At 37.5% G+C, this 24,562-nt stretch overlaps 1 protein-coding gene across 5 annotated transcripts in view; it reads right to left on the reverse strand.

Annotated features, from left to right (window-relative positions):
- Nucleotides 1-24,562, reverse strand: part of MINDY3 (MINDY lysine 48 deubiquitinase 3) — a 101,447-nt gene that overhangs the window by 11,928 nt on the left and 64,957 nt on the right. For 4 of the 5 annotated variants that reach the window (XM_042991145.1, XM_042991146.1, XM_007081258.3 and 1 more), the window contains one exon: nucleotides 20,066-20,138. In XM_042991145.1, coding sequence (XP_042847079.1) covers nucleotides 20,066-20,138 — 73 coding nt within the window. Of the gene's footprint in view, nucleotides 1-11,502; nucleotides 11,695-20,065; nucleotides 20,139-24,562 lie in introns of those variants that run through there. The other variant, XM_042991147.1, reaches the window with a different exon arrangement.

Below are 24,562 nucleotides of genomic sequence, written 5' to 3' on the forward strand. Positions count from 1 at the left end.
CCCTGGCACCAACAGACAACTATTACTATTTTTGTTTTATATTTATATTTATGTTGTTTAATCAGGCATTTTCACTCTATTCTTTTTACACCTTTTATATATCTCCTTTATTTTCTTTTCACTATGGATTAAGCCATGCCTTTTTTTTTTTTTTTTTTTTTTTTTTTTTTAGCTTCTCAGCTTGGTCTTTTTTTCCCCCACTTTCATTTTTCTCTTTGTTTGGGATCAGGCTCCCCCTCCCTTTCCTTTTTTCCAGGGTTACTTCAACGAACAAATCGAAGCACACCTGGCAGAAGGTCCAAGCACTCCACCCCTATAAGCAAGGGACAGCTTTGCAGAGGACTGACCAGTGTGATAGAGCAGCCAAAACACAACAGAATACGTGCAACATACTCGAAAAACACTTCCTGAAAAGCCAGGCCCTGGACAGTGTATTACCCCTTTTTAATATAGTAGTACTCACAGGTGCAGGACACATAACAAGCTTTTAAAACATGTAAAAGACAAAAACCTGGCTAAAATCCCAAAATGGAAGAATTCTCATTAAAAGAAAATCCGGGAAGAAATGATAGCCAGAGAATTGCTCAAAACAGATATAAACAATATATCTGAACAAGAATTGAGAATAGCAGTCTTAAGGCTATCAGCTGGGGTTGGGAAAAAAACATAGAAGACAGCAGGCAATCTATTGCTGCAGAGATCAAAGACTTAAGAACTAGTTATGATCAATTAAGAAATGCTATAAATTAGATGCAAAATAAACTAGCCACATTGACAGCAAGGATGGAAGAAGCAGAGGAGAGAATAGGTGAAATAAGATAAAATTATGGAAAAGGATGAAGCTGAAAAAAAGAGGGAAAGGAAATTACTAGATCACAAGAGGAAAATTAGAGAGCTAAGTGATTCCAGGAAACAAAATAATATCCGTATCATAGTTGTTCCAGAAGAAGAAGAGCAAGAGAAAGGGGCAGAAGGTTTATTTGAACATATTATAGCTGAAAACTTCCCCAATCTGAGGAAGGGAACAGGCATCCAAGAGTCACACAGAACTCCCTTCAAAATCAACAAAAACAGGTCAACACCATGACATAGAGAAACTGGCAAAATACAAAGATGAAAAGAGAATTCTGAAAGCAGATAGGGACCAATGGGCCTTAACCTACTAGGGTAGACTCATAAGGTTAGTACCAGTCCTGTCCACTGAAACAGTGTCAGAAGACATAGGGTATCAGACTGGATTAAAAAAAAAAAAAAAAAAAAAAAAAGATCCATCTATATTCTGCCTACAAGAGCCTCATTTTAGACCTGAGGGAGGACACCTGCAGATTGAAAGTGAGGGGATAGAGAACCATCTATCATGCTAATGGATGGCAAAAGAAAGCCAGAGTAGCCATACTTATATCAGACAAACTAGATTTTCAAAGACTGTAATGTAACAAGAGATGAAACATTATATCATAATTAAAAGGTCTATCCATCAAGAAGAGCTAACAATTGTAAACGTGAAAGTACCCAATATATAAATCAATTACAAATGTAAACAAATGTACAGATAATAATACCATAATTATAGGGGACTTTAATACTCCACTTACAACAATCATGTAGGCAGAAAATCAATAAGGAAATAACAGCACTGAATGACCATTGGACCAGATGGACTTAACAGATATATTCAGAACTTTTCATCCGAAAGCAGAATACACATTCCTCTCGAGTGCACATGGAACATTCTCCAAAATAGATGACATGCTGGATCACAAAACATCCCTCAAAAAGAATGAAAAGACTGAGATTATCATACCATGCCATAGGTCACAACACTATGAAACTTGAAATCAACTACAGAAAAATGTGGAAAGCCCTCAAATGCATGGAGGTTAAAGAACATCCTACTAGGGGCATCTGGGTGGCTCAGCTGATTAAACGTCCAACTCTTGATTTTGGCTCATGTCATGATCTCATGGTTCATGAGTTCAAGCCCCATATTGGGCTCTGTGCTGAAAGCATGAAGAAGCCTGCTTAGGATTCTCTCTCTCTCTCTCTCTGTCCCTCCCCTGCTCATGCTGTCTCTGTCTCTCTGAGGATAAATAAATAAAAACTTAAAAAACAAAGAACATTCTACTAAAGAATGAATGGGTCAACCAGGAAATTAAAGAAGAAATTAAAAAAATATATAGAGGCAAATGAAGATGAAAACATTTTGACAGTCTAAACCCTTTGGTATATAGCAAAGGCAGTTCTAAGAGGAAAATACATTGCAATTCACACCTATCTCAAGAAGCAACAAAGGTCCCCAATACACAACCTAACTTTACACCTAAAGGAGCTAGAAAGGCAGTAGCAAAGAAAGACCAAAGCCGGCGGAAGAAGAGAAATAATAAAGATTAGAGTTGAAATAAACCATACAGAACCCAAAAGAACCAGTAGAACAGATTAATGAATCTAAGAGCTGTTTAAGAGTAAACAAAATTGATAAAACCCCCTAGCCAGACTTCTCAAAAAGAAAAAGAGAACCCAAATAGATAAAATCACAAATGAAAGAGATCACAACCAACACCACATACAATTAATTATTAAAGAATACTATGAAAAATTATATGCCAACAAAGTGGATAATCTGGAAGAAATGGACAAATTCCTAGACACTCACATACTATCAAACCCAAATGGGATGAAATAGAAAATTTTACCAGACTCACGACCAGCCAAGAAATCAAATCGGTGATCAAAAATCTCCCAATGAGTAAGAGTCCTGCGCCAGATGGCTTCCCAGGGGAATTGTACTGGAAGCAGAGTTAATACCTATTCTTCTCAAACTGTTGCAAAAAGGGAAAAGCTCCCAGACTTATTCTATGAAGGCAGCATTACCTTGATTCCCAAACTAAAGACCCCAAACTAATATCCCAAACTACAGATATTACAGGCCAATATCCCTGATGAACAGGGATGCAAAAATTCTCAACAAGATACTAGAAAATCAAATTCAACAGTATATTAAAAGAATTATTCACCATAAATTAAGTGGGATTCATTTCTGGGCTGCAGAGCTGGTTCAATATTTGCAAATCAATCAATGTGATATATCACAATAGAAGAAAGGAGAACCATGTGATCCTGTTAATAGATGCAGAAAAAGCACTTGACAAAATACAGCATCCTTCTTTTTTTTTTTCTTCATGTTTTTTATTTATTTTTGAGACAGAGACAGAGCATGAGCAGGGAAGGGGCAGAGAGAGAGGGAGACACAGAATCTGAAGCAGGCTCCAGCTCTGAGCCATCAGCACAGAGCCCGATGCAGGGCTCAAAATCACAGACTGTGAGATCATGACCTGAGCCGAAGTCGGACGCTCAACCAACTGAGCCACCCAGGCGCCCCTACAGCATCTTTCTTAATAAAAATTCTCAAAGTCAGGATAGAAGGAACATACCTTAACATCATAAAAGCCACATATGGAAGGTCCACAGCTAATATCATCCTCCATGGGGAAAAACTGAAAGCTTTCCCTAGGATCAGGAACATGACAGGGATGTCCACTCTTACCACTGTTTGATAGTGTTGGAAATCCTAGCCTCAGCAATCAGACAACAAAACGAAATAAAAGGCATCCAAATCGACAAAGAAGTCAAACTTTCACTCTTTGCAGATGGCATGATACTCTATGCAGAAAACCCGAAAAGACTCCACCAAAAAGCTCCTAGAGCTGATACAGGAATTCAGCAAAGTCGCAGGATATAAAATCAACATACAGAAATCGGTCGCATTTCTGTACAACAATAATGAAACAACAGAAAGAGATATCAGGGAATTGATCCCATTTACAATTGCATCAAAAACCATAAAATACCTTTTACCTAACCAAAGAGGTAAAACATTTGTACACTGAAAACTATAGAAAGCTTATGAAATAAATGGAAGAAGACACAAAGACACAGAAAAACATTCCATGCTCATGGATAGGAAGAACACATATTGTTAAAATGTCAATACTACCCAAAGCAATCTATACATTCAATGCAATCCCAATCAAAATAGCACCAGCATTCTTCACAGAGCTATAACAAATAATCCTAACATTTGTATGGAACCACAAAAGATCCCCAATAGCCAAAGTAATGTTGAAAAAGAAAACCAAAGCTGGAGGCAACACAATCTCAGACTTCGGCCTGTATTACATAGCTGTAATCATCAAGACAGTATGGTATTGGCACAACAACAGACACACAGACCAATGGAATAGAAGAGAGAACCCAGAAATGGACCCACAAACGTATGGCCAACTAATCTTCAACAAAGCAGGAAAGAGTATCCAATGGAAAAAAAGACCATCTTTTTAAGCAAATGGTTCTGGGAGAACTGGACAGCCACATGCAGAAGGATGAACCTGGACCTCTTTCTTACACACACACAAAAGTAAACTCAAAATGGATGAACGACCTAAATGTGAGACAGGAAACCATCAAAATCCTACAGGAGAAAACAGGCAACCTTTTGGACCTTGACTGCAGCAACTTCTTACTTGACATGTCTCCAGAGGCAAGGGAAACAAAAGCAAAAATGAACTATACGGACCTCATCAAGATAAAAAGCTTCTGTATAGCAAAGGAAGCAATCAACAAAACTAAAAAGCAAGTGACAGAATGGGAAAAGATGTTTGCAAATGACATACTGGATAAAGGGTTAGTATCCAAAATCTGTAAAGAACTTACCAAACTTGACACCCAAGAAATAAATGATCCAGTGAAGAAATGGGCAGAAAACATGCAGAGACACTTTTCCAAAAAAGACATGCAGATGGCAGACACACGAAAAGATGCTCAACGTCGCTCATCATCAGGGAAATACAAATCAAAAGCACATTGAGATACCACCTCACATTGGTTAGAACAGTTAAAGTTAACAAATCAGGAAACAATAGATGCTGGCGAGGATGTGGAGAAAGGGGATCTCTTCTGCACCGTTGGTGGGAATGCAAGCTGGTGCAGCCACTCTGGAAAACAGTATGGAGGTTCCTCAAAAAAATTAAAAATAGAATTACCCTATGACCCAGCGATTGCACTACTAGGAATTTATCCAAAGGTTACAGGAGTGCTGATTAAAGGGGCACATGCACCCCAATGTTTATAGCAGCACTATCAACAATAGCCAGAGTAAGGAAAGAGCCCAAATGTCCATCGATGGATGAATGGATAAAGAAGATGTGGTATGTATATACAATGGAGTATTACTCGGTGATAAAAACAATGAAATCTTGCAACAACATGGATGGAACTGGAGGGTATTATGTAAGTGAAATTAGAGAAAGACATCATATGACTTCACTCATACGTGGAATTTGAGAAACTCAACAGATGAAATAGGCGAAGGGTAGGAAAAATAAGGTAAAAACAGAGGGAGGCAAACCATAAGAGACGCTTAAATACAGAGAACAAACAGGGTTGCTGGAGGGTGTGGGGTGAGGGATGGGCTAAATGTGCCATGGACATTAAGGAGGGAACTTGTTGGGATGAGCACTGGGTGTTATACGTAAGAGATGAATCACTGGATTCTACTAATGAAGCCAAGACTATACTGTAGGCTAACGAACTTGAGCATAAATTTAAAAAAAAATTTACTAACATATAGCTACAATTTAATATAACACATAGAAAAAAGTACTTTTGTCATTAGGCTAAGTTAACGACATTTTTCTGTTTCAGTGTTCCTTGGCCTCTTCACCTTAGTGTTACTGCTGGTTTGTTCATCTGGCTCCCTGATAGATAGGAGCTCCTGCACTGCAGCGACTCCCTAACCCCAGAGCTAGCACAGTGCTTGACACAACTTGCGCTCAAGAACATTTGTTACATTTAATTATTCAACCTAGTCCCAACTTCATGTTTCAACAAAGTACTCCATCCAGGCACCTTGGTTCAACCAGAAATGCTTTGTAAACATATTAAGTTCAGAAAGGAGTGCTTTATGGCTTCTCTTGCAGAACCACTTTTATTACAAATGATAGAAAAGCTACAAAACAAACATGGTGGTGGGATATGGAAAAACTATGGCTGGGCGCCTAAAACAGAGCGATAACTGTGCGACCACAAGGTAAAGCGTTGCAGTGACAAAAGGGGGAAAAGGGGAAGCAACAAAGGAACAGAGAAGAAAATGGTATCATTTCAGAGGAATAGAGAAGACTGAACAAAAGGCAATTTCTGGAGAATGTCTAAGGACTGATGAATAGTAAATAATCTCAAGTAAAATTATTCTCAAAGGTTACACAAATGCAGCACACTAAAATCAGACAAAAGATGGCAGTCAATATATCTCATCAACTTAAAAAAAATAGCATTTAAAGGGCTCTTTTTATATCAAAAAAATAGAGCCCTGGCCCAAACAAGGTTGCCTCCTGAAATATAATTATACCAGGGAGGAGCGCCTGGGTGGCTCAGTCGGTGAAGCATTCGTTTTGGTTCAGGTCATGATCTCATCATTTGAGTTTGAGCCCCACATCGGGCTCTGTGCTGACAGCTCAGAGCCTGGAGCCTGCTTCAGATTCTGTGTCTCCTTCTCTCTCTCTGTGCTTCCCCCACTCGTACTCTCTCTTTCTCACTCACTCAAAAAAATAAAATGTAAAAAAAAATTAATTATACAAGGGAAAAGAGAATAAAAGAAAATAAAACAAATCCCATGGTGTGTAATGCACAAACTTGTGTCTGTCATTTCAAATACCATTTACGTAGAATTCAGTGCTTTGAAGGAAACTGAATAAGCTCTATGCCATTTTTTTTTTTTTTAACAACATGGTCAATTTACAGAGTAACTGAATAACCATGTAAACTAGATATAAGTCCATTTTAGGGAGGAGAAAACTGAGGTTAGGAACTTTCCCAAAATCACACAGCTGAGTAACAGAGGTAGGATTTGAATCCAGGCTGTCTGATACCAACAGAAGTGTCCTTAGCAGTTTAGAAAGACATTTTACTTTTAATTTTTAATTGTAGTTGATATATACTATCAAATTAGTTTCAGGCATTAAACAGTGATTCAATAATTCTATAGGATACAAAATGTTTACCATGAGAAGTGTGTTACAATATTTATTGACTGTATTCCCTGTGCTGTACTTTTCATCCCTGTGGCTTAAATTTTAGAACTGAAGTTACTACCTCATGACCCTCTTCCCATCCCCCCAACCTCCTCTTCTTTGGCAACCATCAATTTGTTCCCCCCGAGTCTGTTTCTCTTGTCTTTGTCATCATTGTTATATTGTTGGCTTGTTCATTTGTTTTTTAGATTCTACACATAAGTAAAATCATATGGTGTTTTTCCTCTCTCTGGCTTATTTCCCTTAGCCTTATGCCCTATAGGTCCATCCATGTTGTTAATGACAAGATTTCATTCTTTTTTACGGCTGATATTCCTATGTGTATATACCACATTTTTATCTGTTCTTCTATAGACACTTAGGTTGTCTCCATATCTTGGCTACTATAAATAATGCTGCAGTAAACATACGGGGGGCATATATCTTTCCAAATCAATGTTTTCCTTATCTTCTGGTAAATATCCAGAAATGGAACTACTGGATTGTGTGGTACTTGTATTTTTAATATTTTGAGGAAACTCACTACTGTTGTCCACGATGTGCCAGCGTGTATGAGCCTGTATGCACCACCAACAGTGTACGAGGATTCCTTTTTTTCCATTTTTCTCCACATCCTTGCCTACGCTTTTTTCTTGTGTTTTTGCTACTAGAGGGGATATCTTATCATGATTTTGATTTGCACTCACCACATATACATTTCAACTAATGTGACATTGAGCATATTTTCATGTTGTCTGTTGGCCCCCTATAGGTCTTCTTTGGGAAGATGTGTATAGAGGTGTTCTGCTCATTTTAAAATTGGGATTTTTTTGGGGGGGGTGTTGAGTTGTGGGAGTTCTTTTAATATTTTAGATAATAACCCCTTATTAGATATATGACTTGCAAATATCTTCTCTCATTTGGTGCTTGCCTCTTTGTTTTGTTGGTTTCCTTTGCTGTGTAAAAATTTTCTAGTTTGATGGTAGTCCCAACAGATTTTGTTTCCCTTGAGGAGACAAATCCAGAAAAAATATTGCTGAGGTTGATCTCCAAATTACTGCCTATGTGTGTTTTTTTAAAAATTTCTAATTAAAAAAAAATTTTTTTAGGAGTTTATAGTTTCAGGTCTGACATTAAGCCTTTAATCTATTTTGAGTTTGTTTTTGTGTAGGGTGTAAGAAAGTGGTCCAGTTTTTGTAGCACCATTTATTGGAGAGACTGTCTTTTCCTTGTATATTCTTGCCTCTTCTGTCACAGATCAATTGACCATATACCATAGGTTTATTTCTGGGCTCTCTGTCCTGTGATATTGATCTGTGTGCCATACCATAATCGTTTTGATTACCATAGCTTTGTAGTACATCTTGAGACCTGGAATTGTGATACCTCCAACTCTGTTCATCATTTTCAAGCTTGCATTGGCTATTTGGGGCCTTTTGGGGTTCCACACCCATTTTAGGATTTCTGTTCAAGTTCTGTCAAAGCCACTGTTGGTATTTTGATGGGAATTTCAGTGAATCTGTAGATCATTTTGGTAATACGAACAATTTTAACAGTATTCTTCCAATCAAAGAGCATGGTACATCTTTCCATTTATTTGTGTTGTCTTCAATTTCTTTCATCAGTGTCTTGCAGTTTTCAGAGTACAGGTCTCTCGCCTCCTTGGTTAAAATTATATCGAGGTATGTTATTCTATTTGATGTAATTGTAAATGGGCTGGTTCCCTTTCCTTCTTGTGATTTCATTATTAGTGTATAGAGACACAACAGATTTCTGTGTATTGATTTCATATACTGTAACTTTCCTGAATTTATTAATTAGATCTAGTTTTTTGGTGGAGTCGTCATGATTTTCTCCATAAAGTAGTATGTCATCTGAAAACAGTGAATGTTTTACTTCTTCTCTACTAATTTGGATGCCTGTTATCTTTTTCTTGTCCAACTGCTGCAACTGTGACTTCCAGTACTATGTTGAATAAAAGTGGTGAGAGTGGGCATCCTTGTCTTGTTCCTGATCCTAGGGAAAACGTTTCAGCTTTTCACCACTGAGTAGGTCAGCAGTGGGTCTGTCATATATGGCCTTTATTATGTCAAGGTATGTTCCTTCTATATCCACTTTGTTGAGAATTCTATCATGAATGGATGTCGAATTTTGCCAAATGCTTTTTCTGCCATCTATTGAGACAATCATGTATTCTGTTGTGTGTATTAAACCGTGCTTGCAACAAATCCCACTTGATTGTGGTAAATGATCCTTTTAATGTATTTTTCAATTTGGTTGCTAATATTTTGTTGAGGATTTTTGCATCTTAAATTCTCGTTTTTGTTTTTATTTTTTTTTTTTGAGTTGTTTAGTATCAGAGTAATACTAGTCCCATAAATTAATTTAAAAGCATTCCTTCCTCTTTTTCATTTTGGAGTAGTATGAGAATGGTAAGTAGTAAGTCTTCTTTAAATGTTTGGTAGAATTCACCAGTGAAGCCACTGTCCTGCATTTATGCTTCTCACAAGTTCTTTTGTTTTAAAAAAAAAAATTTTTTTTTAATTTATTTTTATTTTTTGAGAGAGGGAGAAAGTGTGTGCAAGTTGGGGAGGGACAGAGGGAGAGAGAAAATCCCAAGCAGGCTGTGGAGCCTGACATGGGGCCTAACCCCACAACCCTAGGATCATGACCTGAGCTGAAATCAAGAGTCAGACACTCAACCAACTGACCCACCCAGGCAGGCACCCCTTGTTCCAAGTGTTTTGATTAGTGACTCGTTGTTTACAGTAATGGGACCGTTTTCAGAAGAAGGTTGTACATTTTTAGGAATTTGTTTCTTCTATGTTAATTTGCCAATTTTTAAATAATAATCACTTGTAATTATTTGTATTTCTATGGTCTCATAACTTCTCATTTCTGGTTTTGTTTGGGCCCTTTCTCTTTATTAGCTTCAGTAAAGGTTTATGAGTTTTGTTTATCTTTTCAAACAACTCAGTCTTGCTTTCATTGATCTGTTCCACTGTTGTTGTTTGTTCTCTATTTCATTTATTTCTGCTCTGATCTTCATAATATCCTTCCTTCTACTAACTTAAGCCTTTATTTATTCCTCTTTTTTAGTTCCTTTAGGTATAAGTTTAGATTATTTATTCAAGATATTTCTTGTTTCTTCAAGTAGGCCTGTATTGAGATATACTTCCTTCTTAGAATTGCTTTTCCTTCATTCCGAAGATTGTGGACCATTGTGTTTTCATTTGTCGACAAGTATTTCTTGATTTCCTCTTGGATTTCATTTTAGCCTCTAGGTGTTTGGGTTTCTCCTATTTGTTTTTTTCTTGTAACTGATTTCTAATTACTTGCTGTGGTAGGAAACGATGGTTCATTCGACTTCAGATGGTTCATTCTTCTTTTATTGAGACTTGTTCTGTGGCCTATCATATGATCTATCTTGGAGAATGTTCCATGTGCACTTGAAAAGAATGTGTGTTCTGCTGTTTTGGGGTAGAGTGTTCTAAACATATCTGTGAAGTCCACCTGGTTGAACATGTTATTCAATGTCACTATTTCCTTGATTTTCTGTGTGGATGATCTAGCCACTGATGTAAGTGGGGTATTAAAGTCTCCTCCTATTATTATTATATTGTCAATTTTGCCCTTGATGTCTGTTAATATTTGCTTTATATAATTAGGTTTTGTTATATTCGGTGCACAGATATTTACAAATCCCATGTCTTCTTCTTGGATGGATCGATTGCTTTATCATTATGTAATGTCCTTTGTCTTGTTATGGCCTTTGTTTTAAAGTCTATTTTGTCTGCTGTAAGTATTGGTACCTAGTTGTTGTTTTTTTTTTTAACTTCATTTGTATGAAATACTTTTCCAATTCTTCACTTTCAGTCTGTATGTGTTTTCTGAAGGAGTTTCTTGTAGGCAGCATATAGATGGATATTGTCCTTTATCCATTCAGTCACCCTATAGCTTTTGGTTGGAGCATTTAGTCCATTTATGTTAATGTAATTTTTATAGGTATGCTGCCATTTTGTTAATTGTTTTTTGGTTGTTTCTGTAGTTTTCTGTTCCTTTCTTTTCTGGTGGTCTGATGGTTCTCTTTAGTGTTATGTTTGAACTGCTTTCCCTTTGGGTATCTTTGGGTTATCAGAGGGTTCATATACAACATCCTATGTGTGTGGCAGTCTATATTAAGTTGATGATTAAGTTCAAATACATTCTAGAAGCACTAAATATTTACTCCTTTAAATATTTACTTCCTCTTTGAGGAAGTTCTCATGGATTTCATCCACTCTTCTCTAAAGTTAGTATCTTTATGACCGTTACTTTGAACTCTTTATCAGGTAGATTGCTTACCTCCATTTTGTTTAGCTCTTTTTCTGTAGTTTTGTCTGTTCTTTCATTTGGAACGCAGTCTGCTGTCTCCTCATTTTGTCTGAGTCTCTGTTTCTATGTAGTTGGTAGGTCACTTAAAATTCCAGGTCTTGAAAGGAGTGGTCCTGTGGTGTAGTGCCCTCCTGTTCAGGAGAACCAGGAGTTCCTGGGGTGACCCCTATGTGGATTGCATGTGCCCTAATGTTGTGGCTGAGCAGCGAATCCTGTGGGCACCCTGGTGTGCAGATCTTGTTCCCTGTGCAAGCAACTGAGAGAGAAAGTCATTTTCTGATACCTCGAGGTACTCCGAGATTTTTCTTTTATCCCATATCTTTGGTCACATCAATTTACCTCCAAAACATCTACTTTTTAAAGTTTTGTTATTTTTAAAACTTGTATAAAACATGAACCTGAATACAGTGCACATATCCAAACACTTCCCCCACAAAAGGGATACAAAAAAACCACGAAACTATGAACTTGCTTTAAAGACCATATGTAACACTTTATATAGGTCTGATACCTGATTCATTTTTGGGTCTGAGCACACCTACTGGTGTTTATTTTCATTTCTGAATTTGAGATTATTCATTAAACTGAGCCAAGTAAAGCTTATTTCATCCAGTGGTGGGTAAATATACAGAGGTCAGTTGGTTGTACTTTTCATCTGAAGATTTAGAATGATATGTTTTTGAAAAGTGATGATTATTAAGTCCAAGAGAAAATAAACTAGCATGTTTCTTAAGTTAGAAAAAAGGCAGAGTGGAAGAAGCTAAATCAGAGTCGAGTCACTACTACAAGCACCATTCGATGTATAGAGAGAAAGGATCTCACATTTATAAAGTGGATACTCTGTGTTAAGTACTGGACAAGGTTCTTTCCACAACATTACTCATTTAATCTTCATGATGATTCTAAAAATTAGATGTGGTTATTTTCATTTGATGGATAGGAAAAAAGACTCATCAGACCCAAAAGCAACTAGCCTAAAGCTAGAAAAAAAACTGAATCCATTCAGGAGTTCAAAAGGACTTATTGATTCCACAATGTAGATTTTCCTGTATCGTAATTTACAATGGCATGTCAGGTATGACTTGGTTTTAGTTACACACAAATGCAAAATTGATCAAATTAACCCACCTACAGTGATACAGTGGACGCTCTAGTGATATACATGTGAACTTTTAAAACTTTCTTTGCTAGAAATGTTAGACTCAGACTCATAAGGATAATTTGTCTTGTCCTTCTGCATCTTTTCCCAGCACAATCAATTACATGGAGTGGAGTGATGTCAGTAAGATGGTGTGCGAGGAGGCCCCGAGGCATATCTCCTTCCACTCCCCACAAAAAACAACAAAAGCAGTAAGTAGGTAACCATAAACTTAAGAAAACACCTCAGGCAAAGCTCTAGAGTACAGAGAAGCAGCAGCAGCAACAACCCTGTGGGGTTCAGAATAATGGAGGATGGCCGCATCCAGAAGTACAGCAAACATATTCCCTGGGTCACTCCGTCTCCTAGTCAAGATCAGAGTGCCACCAGGGAGGATCCCCTCTGAGGAAGTTCGCTACATGGCATAATGGAAAAGAGGAGAACCCCAGCAAGCCTCACCACGGTGACGTCTGCAGCCTTCGCTTCGCCCGCCTTCAGCAACGTTGATTCCAGTCGAAGGAGCTACCCACAACCCCCCTCACTTTGCGTCTACTTCCAGAGGCTGGAGCTGCTGCTGCAGTGAGCCCTTCAACACCGCTGTCTCACTCCCACAGAGGGGGGCAATAGAGCACTTCACCATATGTGAGATCAGAGGTGCCACAGGTCTGTGTCCCACCTCTGCCCACCGCCCCACCCCCCCAGGTTGCGGCTTTATTCCACCACTACCAGGGTGCCAATGGACACATCATTGCTGGCAAGGGTGCCCTGAGCCATACCCCATGTCCTGGATCACAGCTTTGAACATCACTTCCAGGGCTGTGCTGCCATTGCTCTGAGCCCAGTTCCCCAGGACCTGACATGCAGCTTCAACAGACCACCACTGAGACTGTGCTGCTCACCTGTGACTGCTTCCTGGAGCCCAAGTTGGGACTTTGGCTGACTCTATGCAGGCTATGCTGCTACTGCATCGTGTCATCACAGGGCCTGTGCCACTACTGTGTGACCCAACACTAGCTAGTCACCTGAGTGAGCCCCTAAAGCCCAGTTCTGTGGGATATCTGCACACACATGGACCCCAGACACCAGTACCACAGATGCAGGTGCATCTGTGGCCCAGGATCTAGGCACTGTGATAGTTCTACACATGCCTGATCCTTGGACCCTGATGTTAATAATGCTCCGAGTGCCAGCAGGCAAGACAAAGAGCAGAGAATACCCTCAGCAAGAACTTCCTTCCACAGGCAAAAGGGAAGAACAGAAATATTCCAGCAGCCACAGCCTTTGCCTCTGAGGACCACAACAGCACTACCAGCCACTGCTACCTGTAGGAAACTGTACAGTCTTAGCCACAGAAGATCCCCACGCTATGGTCAATGTCAAACTCAGCCAATGAAGATGTACACAGTCTGTACCACTGTGCGGTCTCAAAAATCCACGATGCTGTATCCCACCTAGGGGGTGCCATAGCAGCCACCTCCAGGTTAAAGTCTTCCTCCAATGAAGCCAGTCCAAAAAGGTGGGAAAAGGTGACAACTTCAAGTGCACAGACATAAATGCAAAGCCATCAGAATCATGAAGAAGCAAGAAAAGATAAAACCACCAAAACAGTGTAATTTTCCAGTAACTGACCCCATAGAAATGAGTATCTGCAAGTTACCTGAAAAAGAATTCAAGAGAATTCAGAAAACTCAATGAATTTAGGAAAACAACATGAGAACAAAAAGAAGTTCAACAAAGAAGTATAAATCAAAGAAATGAAATTTTGGAGCTTAAGAATATAAGAAATGCAATGAAAAAAGCAACAAGTAGCTTGAACAGGCTCAATCAGGCAGAAGAAAGATGGATAGGTCTCTGGATATTATCAAGTCAAAGGAAAATGAAGAAATTAGAATGAAAAAGACTGAGAAATCCTAAATGCATTACACTGTTGGGCATCAACAAGAAAATCAATATATGCATTACGGAAGTTCCAGAGGGAAGAGAGGGGGAAAGAAATGAAAACTTCCCAATTCTGGAGAAAGAGATAGCCATTCAGGTAACATGAAGGTCTAAGATCCAAAGACATCTTCAGTAAGACATATTATTGTAATCAAAGTCACTAAATTCAAAGACAGAGAATTTTGAAAGCAGCAACAGAAAAAAAAAAGACTCCTCTCACACAATGGAATCTCAAGCCTATCAGCAGGTTTCTCAGCAGAAACCTTGCAGGTCAAGAGAGTTTGGGATGCTACAAAGTGCTCAAAAGAAAAAACTGTTAAAGAATACTTTACCCAGCAAAACTGTCATTCACAAAGGAGGCAGAGATAAACATATTCCCAGACAAACAAAAGCTGAGGAATTTATCACCATGAGCTTGCCCTATAAGAAATACTGTTTTTTTTTTCAAGCTGAAATGAAAGGATGCTGAATTAATAACATGAGAACATAAATAAGTATAAAATTCATTGGTAAATGTGAATATACAGTGAAATTCAAAATCCTCTATTGGAAGTGTAATAGAGAATTGTTTATGTCCAACACCTCAAGGAACTAGAAAGAAAAAAATAAATGAAGCCCCAAATTAATGGAAGGGAAAAAAGAACAAGGATCAGAGTGGAAATAAATGAAACAGAAATGAAACAGAAAAGGTGAATGAAACTAAGAGCTGATTTTTTGAAAAGAGAATTGAGAAACCTTTAATAAGACACATCAAGGAAAAAAAAAAGACTCGAATAAAATCAGAATAGAAGATGTGACATCTGATACCACAATCATAGAAATACAAATGATCAGAGGAGACTACTATTAACATTTATATACTAAATAACTGTACAACTGGACAAGAAAAAATGGATAAATTGCTACAAACATACAACAGATCAACTGTGAGTAAAGAGATTGAATCAGGGGCGCCTGGGTGGCGCAGTCGGTTAAGCGTCCGACTTCAGCCAGGTCACGATCTCGCGGTCCGTGAGTTCAAGCCCCGCGTCAGGCTCTGGGCTGATGGCTCGGAGCCTGGAGCCTGTTTCTGATTCTGTGTCTCCCTCTCTCTCTGCCCCTCCGCCGTTTATGCTCTGTCTCTCTCTGTCCCAAAAATAAATTAAAAAAAAAAAAAAAAGTTGGAAGAAGAGATTGAATCAGTAATCAAAAATCCGGTCAACAGACACAAGTCCAGGACCCGATAGCTTCACTGGTGAATTCTAAATATGTTGAAAGAATACATACCAATTCTTCTCAAACTCTTCCAGAAGTAGAAGAGGCAGGAATACTCCCTAACTCCTTTCATGAAGCCAGGATTATCCTGATATCCAAACCAGACAAAAATGGCACAAGAAAGGAAAATTGCAGGCCAACATCCCTGATTAACACAGATGCAAAAATCTTCAACAAAATATTAGCAAATATTAAACAATACATAAAAGGTACCACATACAACCATCAAGTGGGGTTTATTCCAAGGATGAAAGGATAATTTAAAATACATGAGTCAACCAATATGACATACCATATTAACAGAATGAAAGATAAAAAATCATATGATCATCTCAAGAGACGCCAAAAAAGCCTCTGACAAAAATGAACATCCATTCATGATTAAAACTCTCCACATAGTGGATATAAACGGAACTACCTCAACATAATAAAGGCCACGTTTGACTAGCCCACAGCTATTATCACACTTAATAGTGAAAAGCTGAAACCTTTTCCTTTAAGATCAGACAAGGCAAGGATATCTACCCTTGCCACTTTCATTCAACACAGTATGAGAAGCCCTAGCCAAGCAATTAGGCAAGAGAAAAAAAGGGCATCCAAATTGGGAAGGATGAACTAAACCTGTCACTGTCTACAGAGGACATGACACTATATATTAAAAAAAAAAAAAAAACCACAAAAAAACCCCTAAAACACTCCACTAAAAAAGTGGTTAAACAAATTCAGTGAGGTTGCAGAATATAAAAACCTGTTGTACGTCTGTACACTTATAATGAACTATCAGAAAGAGAAATTAAGAAAATAATTCCATGTACTATTATGTAAAAAGAATAAAATAAGCATAAATTTAATAAGGAGGTGAAAGAGCTGTAACTGAAAACTGGAACACATTAATGAAACTGAAAACACAAATAAAAAGAAGGCTATTCTGTGTTTATGGACTGGAAGAATTAATATTGTTAAAATGTCTACACTACCCAAAGCAATCTACAGATTCAATGCAATCCCTAACAAAATACCAATGGCATAGTACACAGAACTAGAATCAACAATTCTAAAATTTCTGCAGAAACACAAAGATCCCAAATACTCAAAGAAATCTTGAGAAAGAAGAAAGCTGGACACATCACACTTCCTGACTGTAAAGTACATTACAAAGTTATAGTAATCAAAACAGTATGATATTGGCATAAAAAAAGACACATAATTCAATGGAACAGAGACCTGAAACTATAAACGGTCAATTAATAACAAAGGAATCAAGACATACAAGGAGGAAAGGACAGCCTCTTCTATGAATGGTATTGGGAAATGTGGAAAGCTACATGCAAAAGAATAGAACTGGACCACTATCTTATACCATACATAAAAATTTAACCCATTTAATACTAGAATATAATATCTCAGGTTTTCTAATAAAAGTTTTATGTTTTCTAAGTGGTAAGCTTCAAGACACGTCTTGGCTATGACTTTCTGAATTTAACCCCAAAGGAAAGGCAACAAAATCAAATGTACATAAAACTAAAAAGCTACACAGTGAATGAAATAATCAACGAAATGAAAAGTCAACCTACCAAATAGGAGAAAACATTTGCAAATGATGTATCTGATAAGGGGTTATTATCCAAAATACATAAAGAACTCATACAACTCAACAGCAAAAAACCCACGCAATATTTTTAAAATATGGGTAGAGGATCTGGATAGACATTTCTCTAAAGTGGATATAAAGATGGCCAACAGGTACATGAAAGGTACCACTAGTCATCAGGGAAATGCAAATCAAAACTACCATGAGATATCACTTCACACTTTTTGAATGGCTATTATCAAAAAGACAAGAAATAACAAGTGTTGGCAAGGATGTAGAGAAAAGGGAACATTTATGCACTGTTGGTGGGAATGACAGATGACATTATCATATTTATATTATATATATATGATATAAATATATTAACATAAATATAAAACCCTAAAAACTCCATTAAACCACTGCTAGAACTAATCAATTATTTCAGTAAATTTGCAGGCTACAAAATCAACATACTAACATCAGTTGCATTTCTATACATCAATGGACTATCTGAAAGAAAAATTAAGAAAGCAATCCCACTTACAACAGCAATGAAAACAATGAAATACTTAGAAATAAGTTTAACCACAGAGATGTAAGACTTATACACCAAAAACTGAGACACTGATGAGAGACTGAAGACTAACAAATAATGGAAAGATACCCTATATACTTGGATTGGCAGAGTATCGTGAAAATGTCCATAGTATCCAAAGCAATCTATAGGTTTCATGCAATCCTTATCAACATTCCAATGGAATTTTTCACAGACGGAAAAATTATTTTGGAACCACAGAAGACCCCACGTAGCCAAAGCAATCCTGGGAAAGAGAAATAAAGCTGGAGGCATCATGCCACTCGATTTCAACCTGCATTACACAGCTACAATAATCAAAGGAGTATGGCTCTGGCATAAAAACAGGCACATAGACCAGTTTAACAGAATGGAGAGCCCAGATGTGAACCCATGCACATATGGTTGACTAATTTTTCACAAGGGTGCCAGAAACATAAAGTGAAGAAAGGATAGTCTCTTCAATAGATAGTTTTGGAAAAACTGGATAGCCACATGAAATGGATATGAAATGAAACCAGATCCCTTACACCACACAAAATTAACTTGAAATGGATCAGAGACTTAAATGTAAGATCTGAAACTGTAAAACTCCTATAAGAAAACATAGGAAAAAAGATCCTCATCACTGGTCTTGCCAGTGATTTCTTGGGTAAGACACCAAAACACAAGCAATAAAAACTAAAACAAGTGGGGCTATATTAAATTAAAAAGCCTCTGCAGAGCAAAGGCAATAAACTGAAAAGGCAACCTATAGAACAGGAGAAGATCTTGGCAAACCATCTATCTGATAAGGGGCTAATACCCACAACATTAAGAATTCAAGGAATTTAATAGCAAAAAAGAAAATAACCCAACTAAAAATGGGCCATGGGTCTGAACAGACATTGTTCTAAAGACAACATACAAACAGACAACAGGCATATGAAAAGATGTTCAATATTACTAACCATAAGGACAGTGAAATTCAAAACTACAATGAGGTATCATCTCACACTTGTTAAGATGGCTTTTATCAAAGAGATGAGATAAATGTTGGTGAGTATGTGGAGAGAACAGTACCTCTATACACTGTTGGTGAAAATATAAAACAGTAACCCATTAAAAAATAGTATGGAGTTCCTTAAAAAATTAAAAACAGAACTACCATATGGTCCAGCAATCCTACTGGTAGGTATTCTCTGAAGACAGCGAAATCAGTAATTTGAGGAGATATCTGCACAACCCAAGTCACTGCAGCATTATTCACAATAGCTAAGATATGGAAACAACCTAAGTGTCCATAGATGGATAAAGAAGATGTGGTTTATATATGCATAAACAATGGAATATTGATTAGCCATGACAACGTAGGAAATCCTACCTTCTATAATAATATGGGTGGACCTTGACGGCATTATACTAAGTGAAGTAAACGAGACAGATAAAAGACAAATGCCGCACAAAGATTGATTTGTGAAACAGTAGAATGGTGGTTACAGGGGCTGGGCAGGGTAGATTAATTGGGGAGATGTTTAAGACGTTACTTGCAACTAGTAGATAAATGAGTTCGGGAGAGCTAATGCACAGCATAGTGATTATAGTACAAAATTCTATACTATGCTACAAGACTAGATCTTAATCGTTCTCACCAAAGAAAAATTATAACTATGTGACATGACAGAGGTGTCAATTAATGGTACTGTAGTAATCATTTTGTAATATATAAATTATAAAAGCAAAACTTGGTATACCTTAAACTTACAGAATATTATTTGTCAATTTTATTTCAATTTTTAAAAAAACACTCTGGAAGACTTACTTAATATTAGTTTGAATAATAAAGGAATACCTTTTCAAAAACCTTGTTCAGAAGGTGGTATTTTCCCGTTTAACACTGACAGAGGTCAAGATTCAAGTAACCATAACTTTGTTACCCCCAAGAAACCTGCAAACCTTCTATTATGCTATGTGAGGATTTGACAATCACTTCAGTATCCTTATTTGTTCCCATTTTGACACTTCCCCTTTAAAATTTTCAAGAAATGCAATCTACATTTCCTTCAACAATCTAAAAACACTTTTGGATAAAACTCAGGTATTAATATATTTCAAATATGTAAAGAGATAAAACACAGAGTCAGTGTTAATAAAATAATAAAATCTTTTACCTTCTGGATCATAGGTTTGAAAAACTCTCCTGGCTTGTTCTGAAGGTGCCTCAGGAGCAACTAAAGCCATGTCCTGAAAAGACAGAAAGCACGCTATCAACCAGCTACAATATCATGACCTTAAAAATAAACAGGACAAATACAAGGCTAGGGTGAGGACACAGGACATCGGGAGTCAGAAGACTTGGAGTTCTAGTTCTATCAGACGTGTGTGACTAGGTAAGTCACAAACTCTCTGGGCCTTCACTGTACATTTGAAATTTGAAAAACAGGACAAGTACTTCAGCCATAGGGAATCGTTGTGATCGTGACACTGAAGCTTTATATAAAAGCTCTTGAAAAGTTTAGTATTACAGAAATGAGTCATTACTATAAAATAGAATCTGCAAAAAGCAATGATCTACACATCATTGTTCAAATAAAAATAAACAGAACTTAAAATATACTCTGGTTTTCAAATACTTAAAAATTAAATCAAGATCTAGGATAGCAAACAATTACATAGAAATGCATTTGAAATTTATTAGTCTAGTAAGCATTTTACATCAATACCTGGCCACAGATCAACAATCAAATTTTGCATGTCCAGGATTTTAATTTTTCTTAACTCAAAGGAAACATCTAGAAGGCAGATTTCTTTTTCCCATAAAACGAATTCTCTATCATATCTAATTTCTTTACATAGTAAGCCATATTACAATTTATCAAAAATAACCACAAAATTGAGTGTTATCTTGGACTCTTCACAAAACTTTACTCCATATCAACTGTTAGAAAATTCTACTTGACTGACAGAAATGTAGAATCTGGGCCCCAGTGGTCCTCTATTTATAGTGTTGGTCTGAGCCTCTGTCTATAATTGTGTTCACTGACCCAAACCTCCTCAGGGAACAAGTTTCTAACTACCTCAATTTACCTTCTTGAATCCTCTTTAAGAAGTTATGGGATATACAATTTGAAATGCTGTTCCTCTTTGGAAACACATTTTTGTAAGAAATGTACTAATTATCTGTTGTCCTAATCACTCCCCACCCCTGCCGCTTCACCCCAAAGATGAAGGAACAAAGTGTAAGAATCAATTAGAGTAGTTCTTATGAGACTAGGTGCCTCAGTTTATATGGGAACATAAGTCAAATGGGAATGGGAATTAAAACAATTACACATTTTTCAGGTATTAAAGTAAAAAAAAAATGCTATTTTATAACACAGTCAAATTTGTTCTTTCCCACTTACTAGCCCTTTGCCTGCAGTTTGAATACTACTTTGCAGATGATCTGCATGTCAAGTCACATGTTTTCATCTGGCCTAACTTTCAATCCTTTCTGATTTCATGATCCAGTCCTTCATTGCTGGATACTTGGATACTGTCTTTCACTATGAGAAACAGTGCTCTACCAAACAAAGCAGCACATGCAATTTCACACATGTGCAATTTTATCTGTAGGAGACAGCACGGAGTAGGATTGCTGGGTCAGAGGAAGAATGCACTTGTAATTCTGGTTGATACTGACAGACTCTTGTGTTATGTTTATTTAGCCTATTCAGAACATTAGTTCTTAAAAACGCTTTCCTTTTTATAATACATCACCGGTAAAGCCTTAGAACTATAATTAACTTTGTACTGAAGCTAGGATCCCAGTGTCAGCTCTCAGATTTAGGGAGCAATTACTAACACTGGGGCTATTATTATTATTCCCTAGCTGCTTTTATCACATCCAAACCGTAAGTGTAAAAGTCGCTGCATGTACTTCACTGTAAGCTTTAGTTTCCTTAACTATTTTTTTAAGTATATTTTTTTTCTTTTTAAAATTTTTTAAAATTTCATTTTCTTAATTTACATCCACATTATTTAGCATATAGTGCAACAATGATTTCAGGGATTAAGATTCCTTAATGCCCCTTACCCATTTAGCCCATCCCCCCTCCCACAACCCCTCCAGTAACCCTATTTGTTCTCCATATTTAAGAGTCTCTTATGTTTTGTCCCCCCGTTTTTATTTTTGCTTCCCTTCCCTTGTGTTCATCTGTTCTGTGTCTTAAAGTCCTCATATGAGTGAAGTCATGATATTTGTCTTTCTCTAATTTTGCTTAGCATAATACCCTCCAGTTCCACCCACACAGTTGCAAATGGCAAGATTTCATTCTTTTGGATTAATACTGCATTGTATATATATACCACATCTTCTTTATCCATTCATCCATCGATGGACATTTGGGTTTTTTCCATACTTTGGCTATTGTTGATAGTGCTGCTATAAACATTGGGGTGCATGTGTCCCTTCAAAACAGCATCCCTGTATCCCTTGGATAAATACCTAATAGTGTAATTGCTGGGTCATAGGGTAGTTCTATTTTTAATTTTTTGAGGAACCTCCATACTGTTTTCCAGAGTGGCTGCACCAGCTTGAATTCCCACCAATAATGCAAAAGAGATCTCTTTCTCTGCATTCTCACCAACATCTGTTGTTGCCTGAGGTGTTAATGTTAGCCATTCTGACAGGTGTGAGGTGGTATCTCATTGTGGTTTTGATTTGTATTTCCCGGATGATGAGTGATGTGGAGCATTTTTTTCAAGTGTCTGTTAACCATCTGGATGTCTTCTTTGGAGAAATGTCTATTCATGTCTTTTGCCCATTTTTTCACTGGATTATTTGTTTTCTGGGTGTTGAGTTTGAGAAGTTCTTTATAGATTTGGATACTAACCCTTTATCTGATATGTCATCTGCAAATATCTTCTCCCATTCTGTCGGATGCCTTTTAATTTTGCTGTTTCCTTTGCTGTGCAGAAGCTTTTTATTTTGACGAGGTCCCATTAGTTCATTTTTGCTTTTGTTTCCCTTGCCTCTGGAGACGTGCTGAGTAAGGAGTTGCTGCGGCCAAGATCAGAAAGGTTTTTGCTTGCTTTCTCCTGGAGGATTTTGATAGTTTCCTGTCTTACATTGAGGGCTTTCATCCATTTTGAGATTATTTTTGTGTATGGTGTAAGACAGTGGTCCACGTTCATTCTTCTGCATGTCACTGTCCAGTTTTCCCAGCACTACTTGAAGAGATTGTCTTTATTCCATTGGATATTCTTTCCTGCTTTGTCAAAGATCAGTTGGCCACATGTTTGTAGGTCCACTTCTGGGTTCTCTATTCTGTTCCATTAATCTGAGTGTCTCTTTTTGTACCATGCTTAACTATTTCTAACCCTTCTTTTCTTTTTCAATTCTTCCCTTTGGAATGGCTGCTGGAATCCGGGGATTCATCACTGAAATACTGGCTAAGGAGAAAGTACAGCTCCAGATGAGATTTTATCCAAACATAAACTTGTACGGGCCCAAGATGAGGATACAGTCCTTAAGTTTCTCTTAACCATCTGCTGCATTTCAACCTTTGTTACTAGTAAGTGATGAGGAAAAACTTAAAACGAGGGTTAAAACAGGACTTTGGATTTTCTAAATATAAGTATGATCTAAACAGAGGGAAAGGAAATACTGTTTTTCTTGGTCAATAAATAAACTTTTTAGGGAAGAGGTGGCAGAGAATACATCTGAAGCATTATTTTAATACTCTTAATAAGTGAAGTTTTGGGAAATTACTACTGTTTAGTTACACTAATAAGGAAGATTCTGGTTTCAGCCACAGACAAAAGTTTACATCCAATCCTCTGCATTCAAGGTATCAGAAAATGCAGAAGTATAAAAGAATTAGAAGTGAACCACCATCTCTAAGTTCCAAGCGCTACAAATGAAAAATATACTATGCTAATGTCAAAAAGATTTAAAACAGGCTTAATGAAAAGCGTGCTGCCTTATCTCTTGCCTTTGGTTATGAACATACAAACCACGTAGGCTTCAGAAAACGTATCATTCTTGTTTGAATAGGCTATATATGCTGGCCTGATACAGAAGATCATCTGAAGCTTGGGCACAACTCCCAGCGTCCTCTGGTTTAACAAATGTTCATTTAGAACAGGGGCTGGTGGTATACTTTTTCTCTAATGGGCCAGGGAGTACATATTCCAGGTCTTGCAGGCCATGTGATCTCAGCAGCAAGACAGCACAGTCAATACATAAACAAATGAGCATGGATATGTTCCAGTAAGTATTTTACAAAAATAGCTCATGGCTTGATTTGCCCTGTGGGCCAGTTTGCTAACCCATGATGTATTATTTCCTCAAATGCACCGACACTTATTAAATACGCCTTCTTTCCAACACATCTGGGGGTATAAAGAAGTCTTAGTACCTTAATGGGTTTCATAAAGAAGATAATTCTGGCTCTCATCTGAAAGAGAAAAGAGGGTAGGGAACCCTTGCTGGGAGGAATTAAGAGCCATGGCTGGGGGACTAGAACTGTGAGAAGAGCAGGAGTCAGCAAGGGAAGTCAGCTGTGGTGGAAGAACGAACATCAGGAGTTAGGAGGTGATGGTTACGTATCCAGGCAGAGCACATGGCGTTCCCACAATGCTTAGCACACATGGAACACTTAGTGCTGCGAACAGGCCAGCGGAAG

Source organism: Panthera tigris, chromosome B4, assembly GCF_018350195.1.
Source record: "Panthera tigris isolate Pti1 chromosome B4, P.tigris_Pti1_mat1.1, whole genome shotgun sequence".
Taxonomy (NCBI): domain Eukaryota; kingdom Metazoa; phylum Chordata; class Mammalia; order Carnivora; family Felidae; genus Panthera; species Panthera tigris.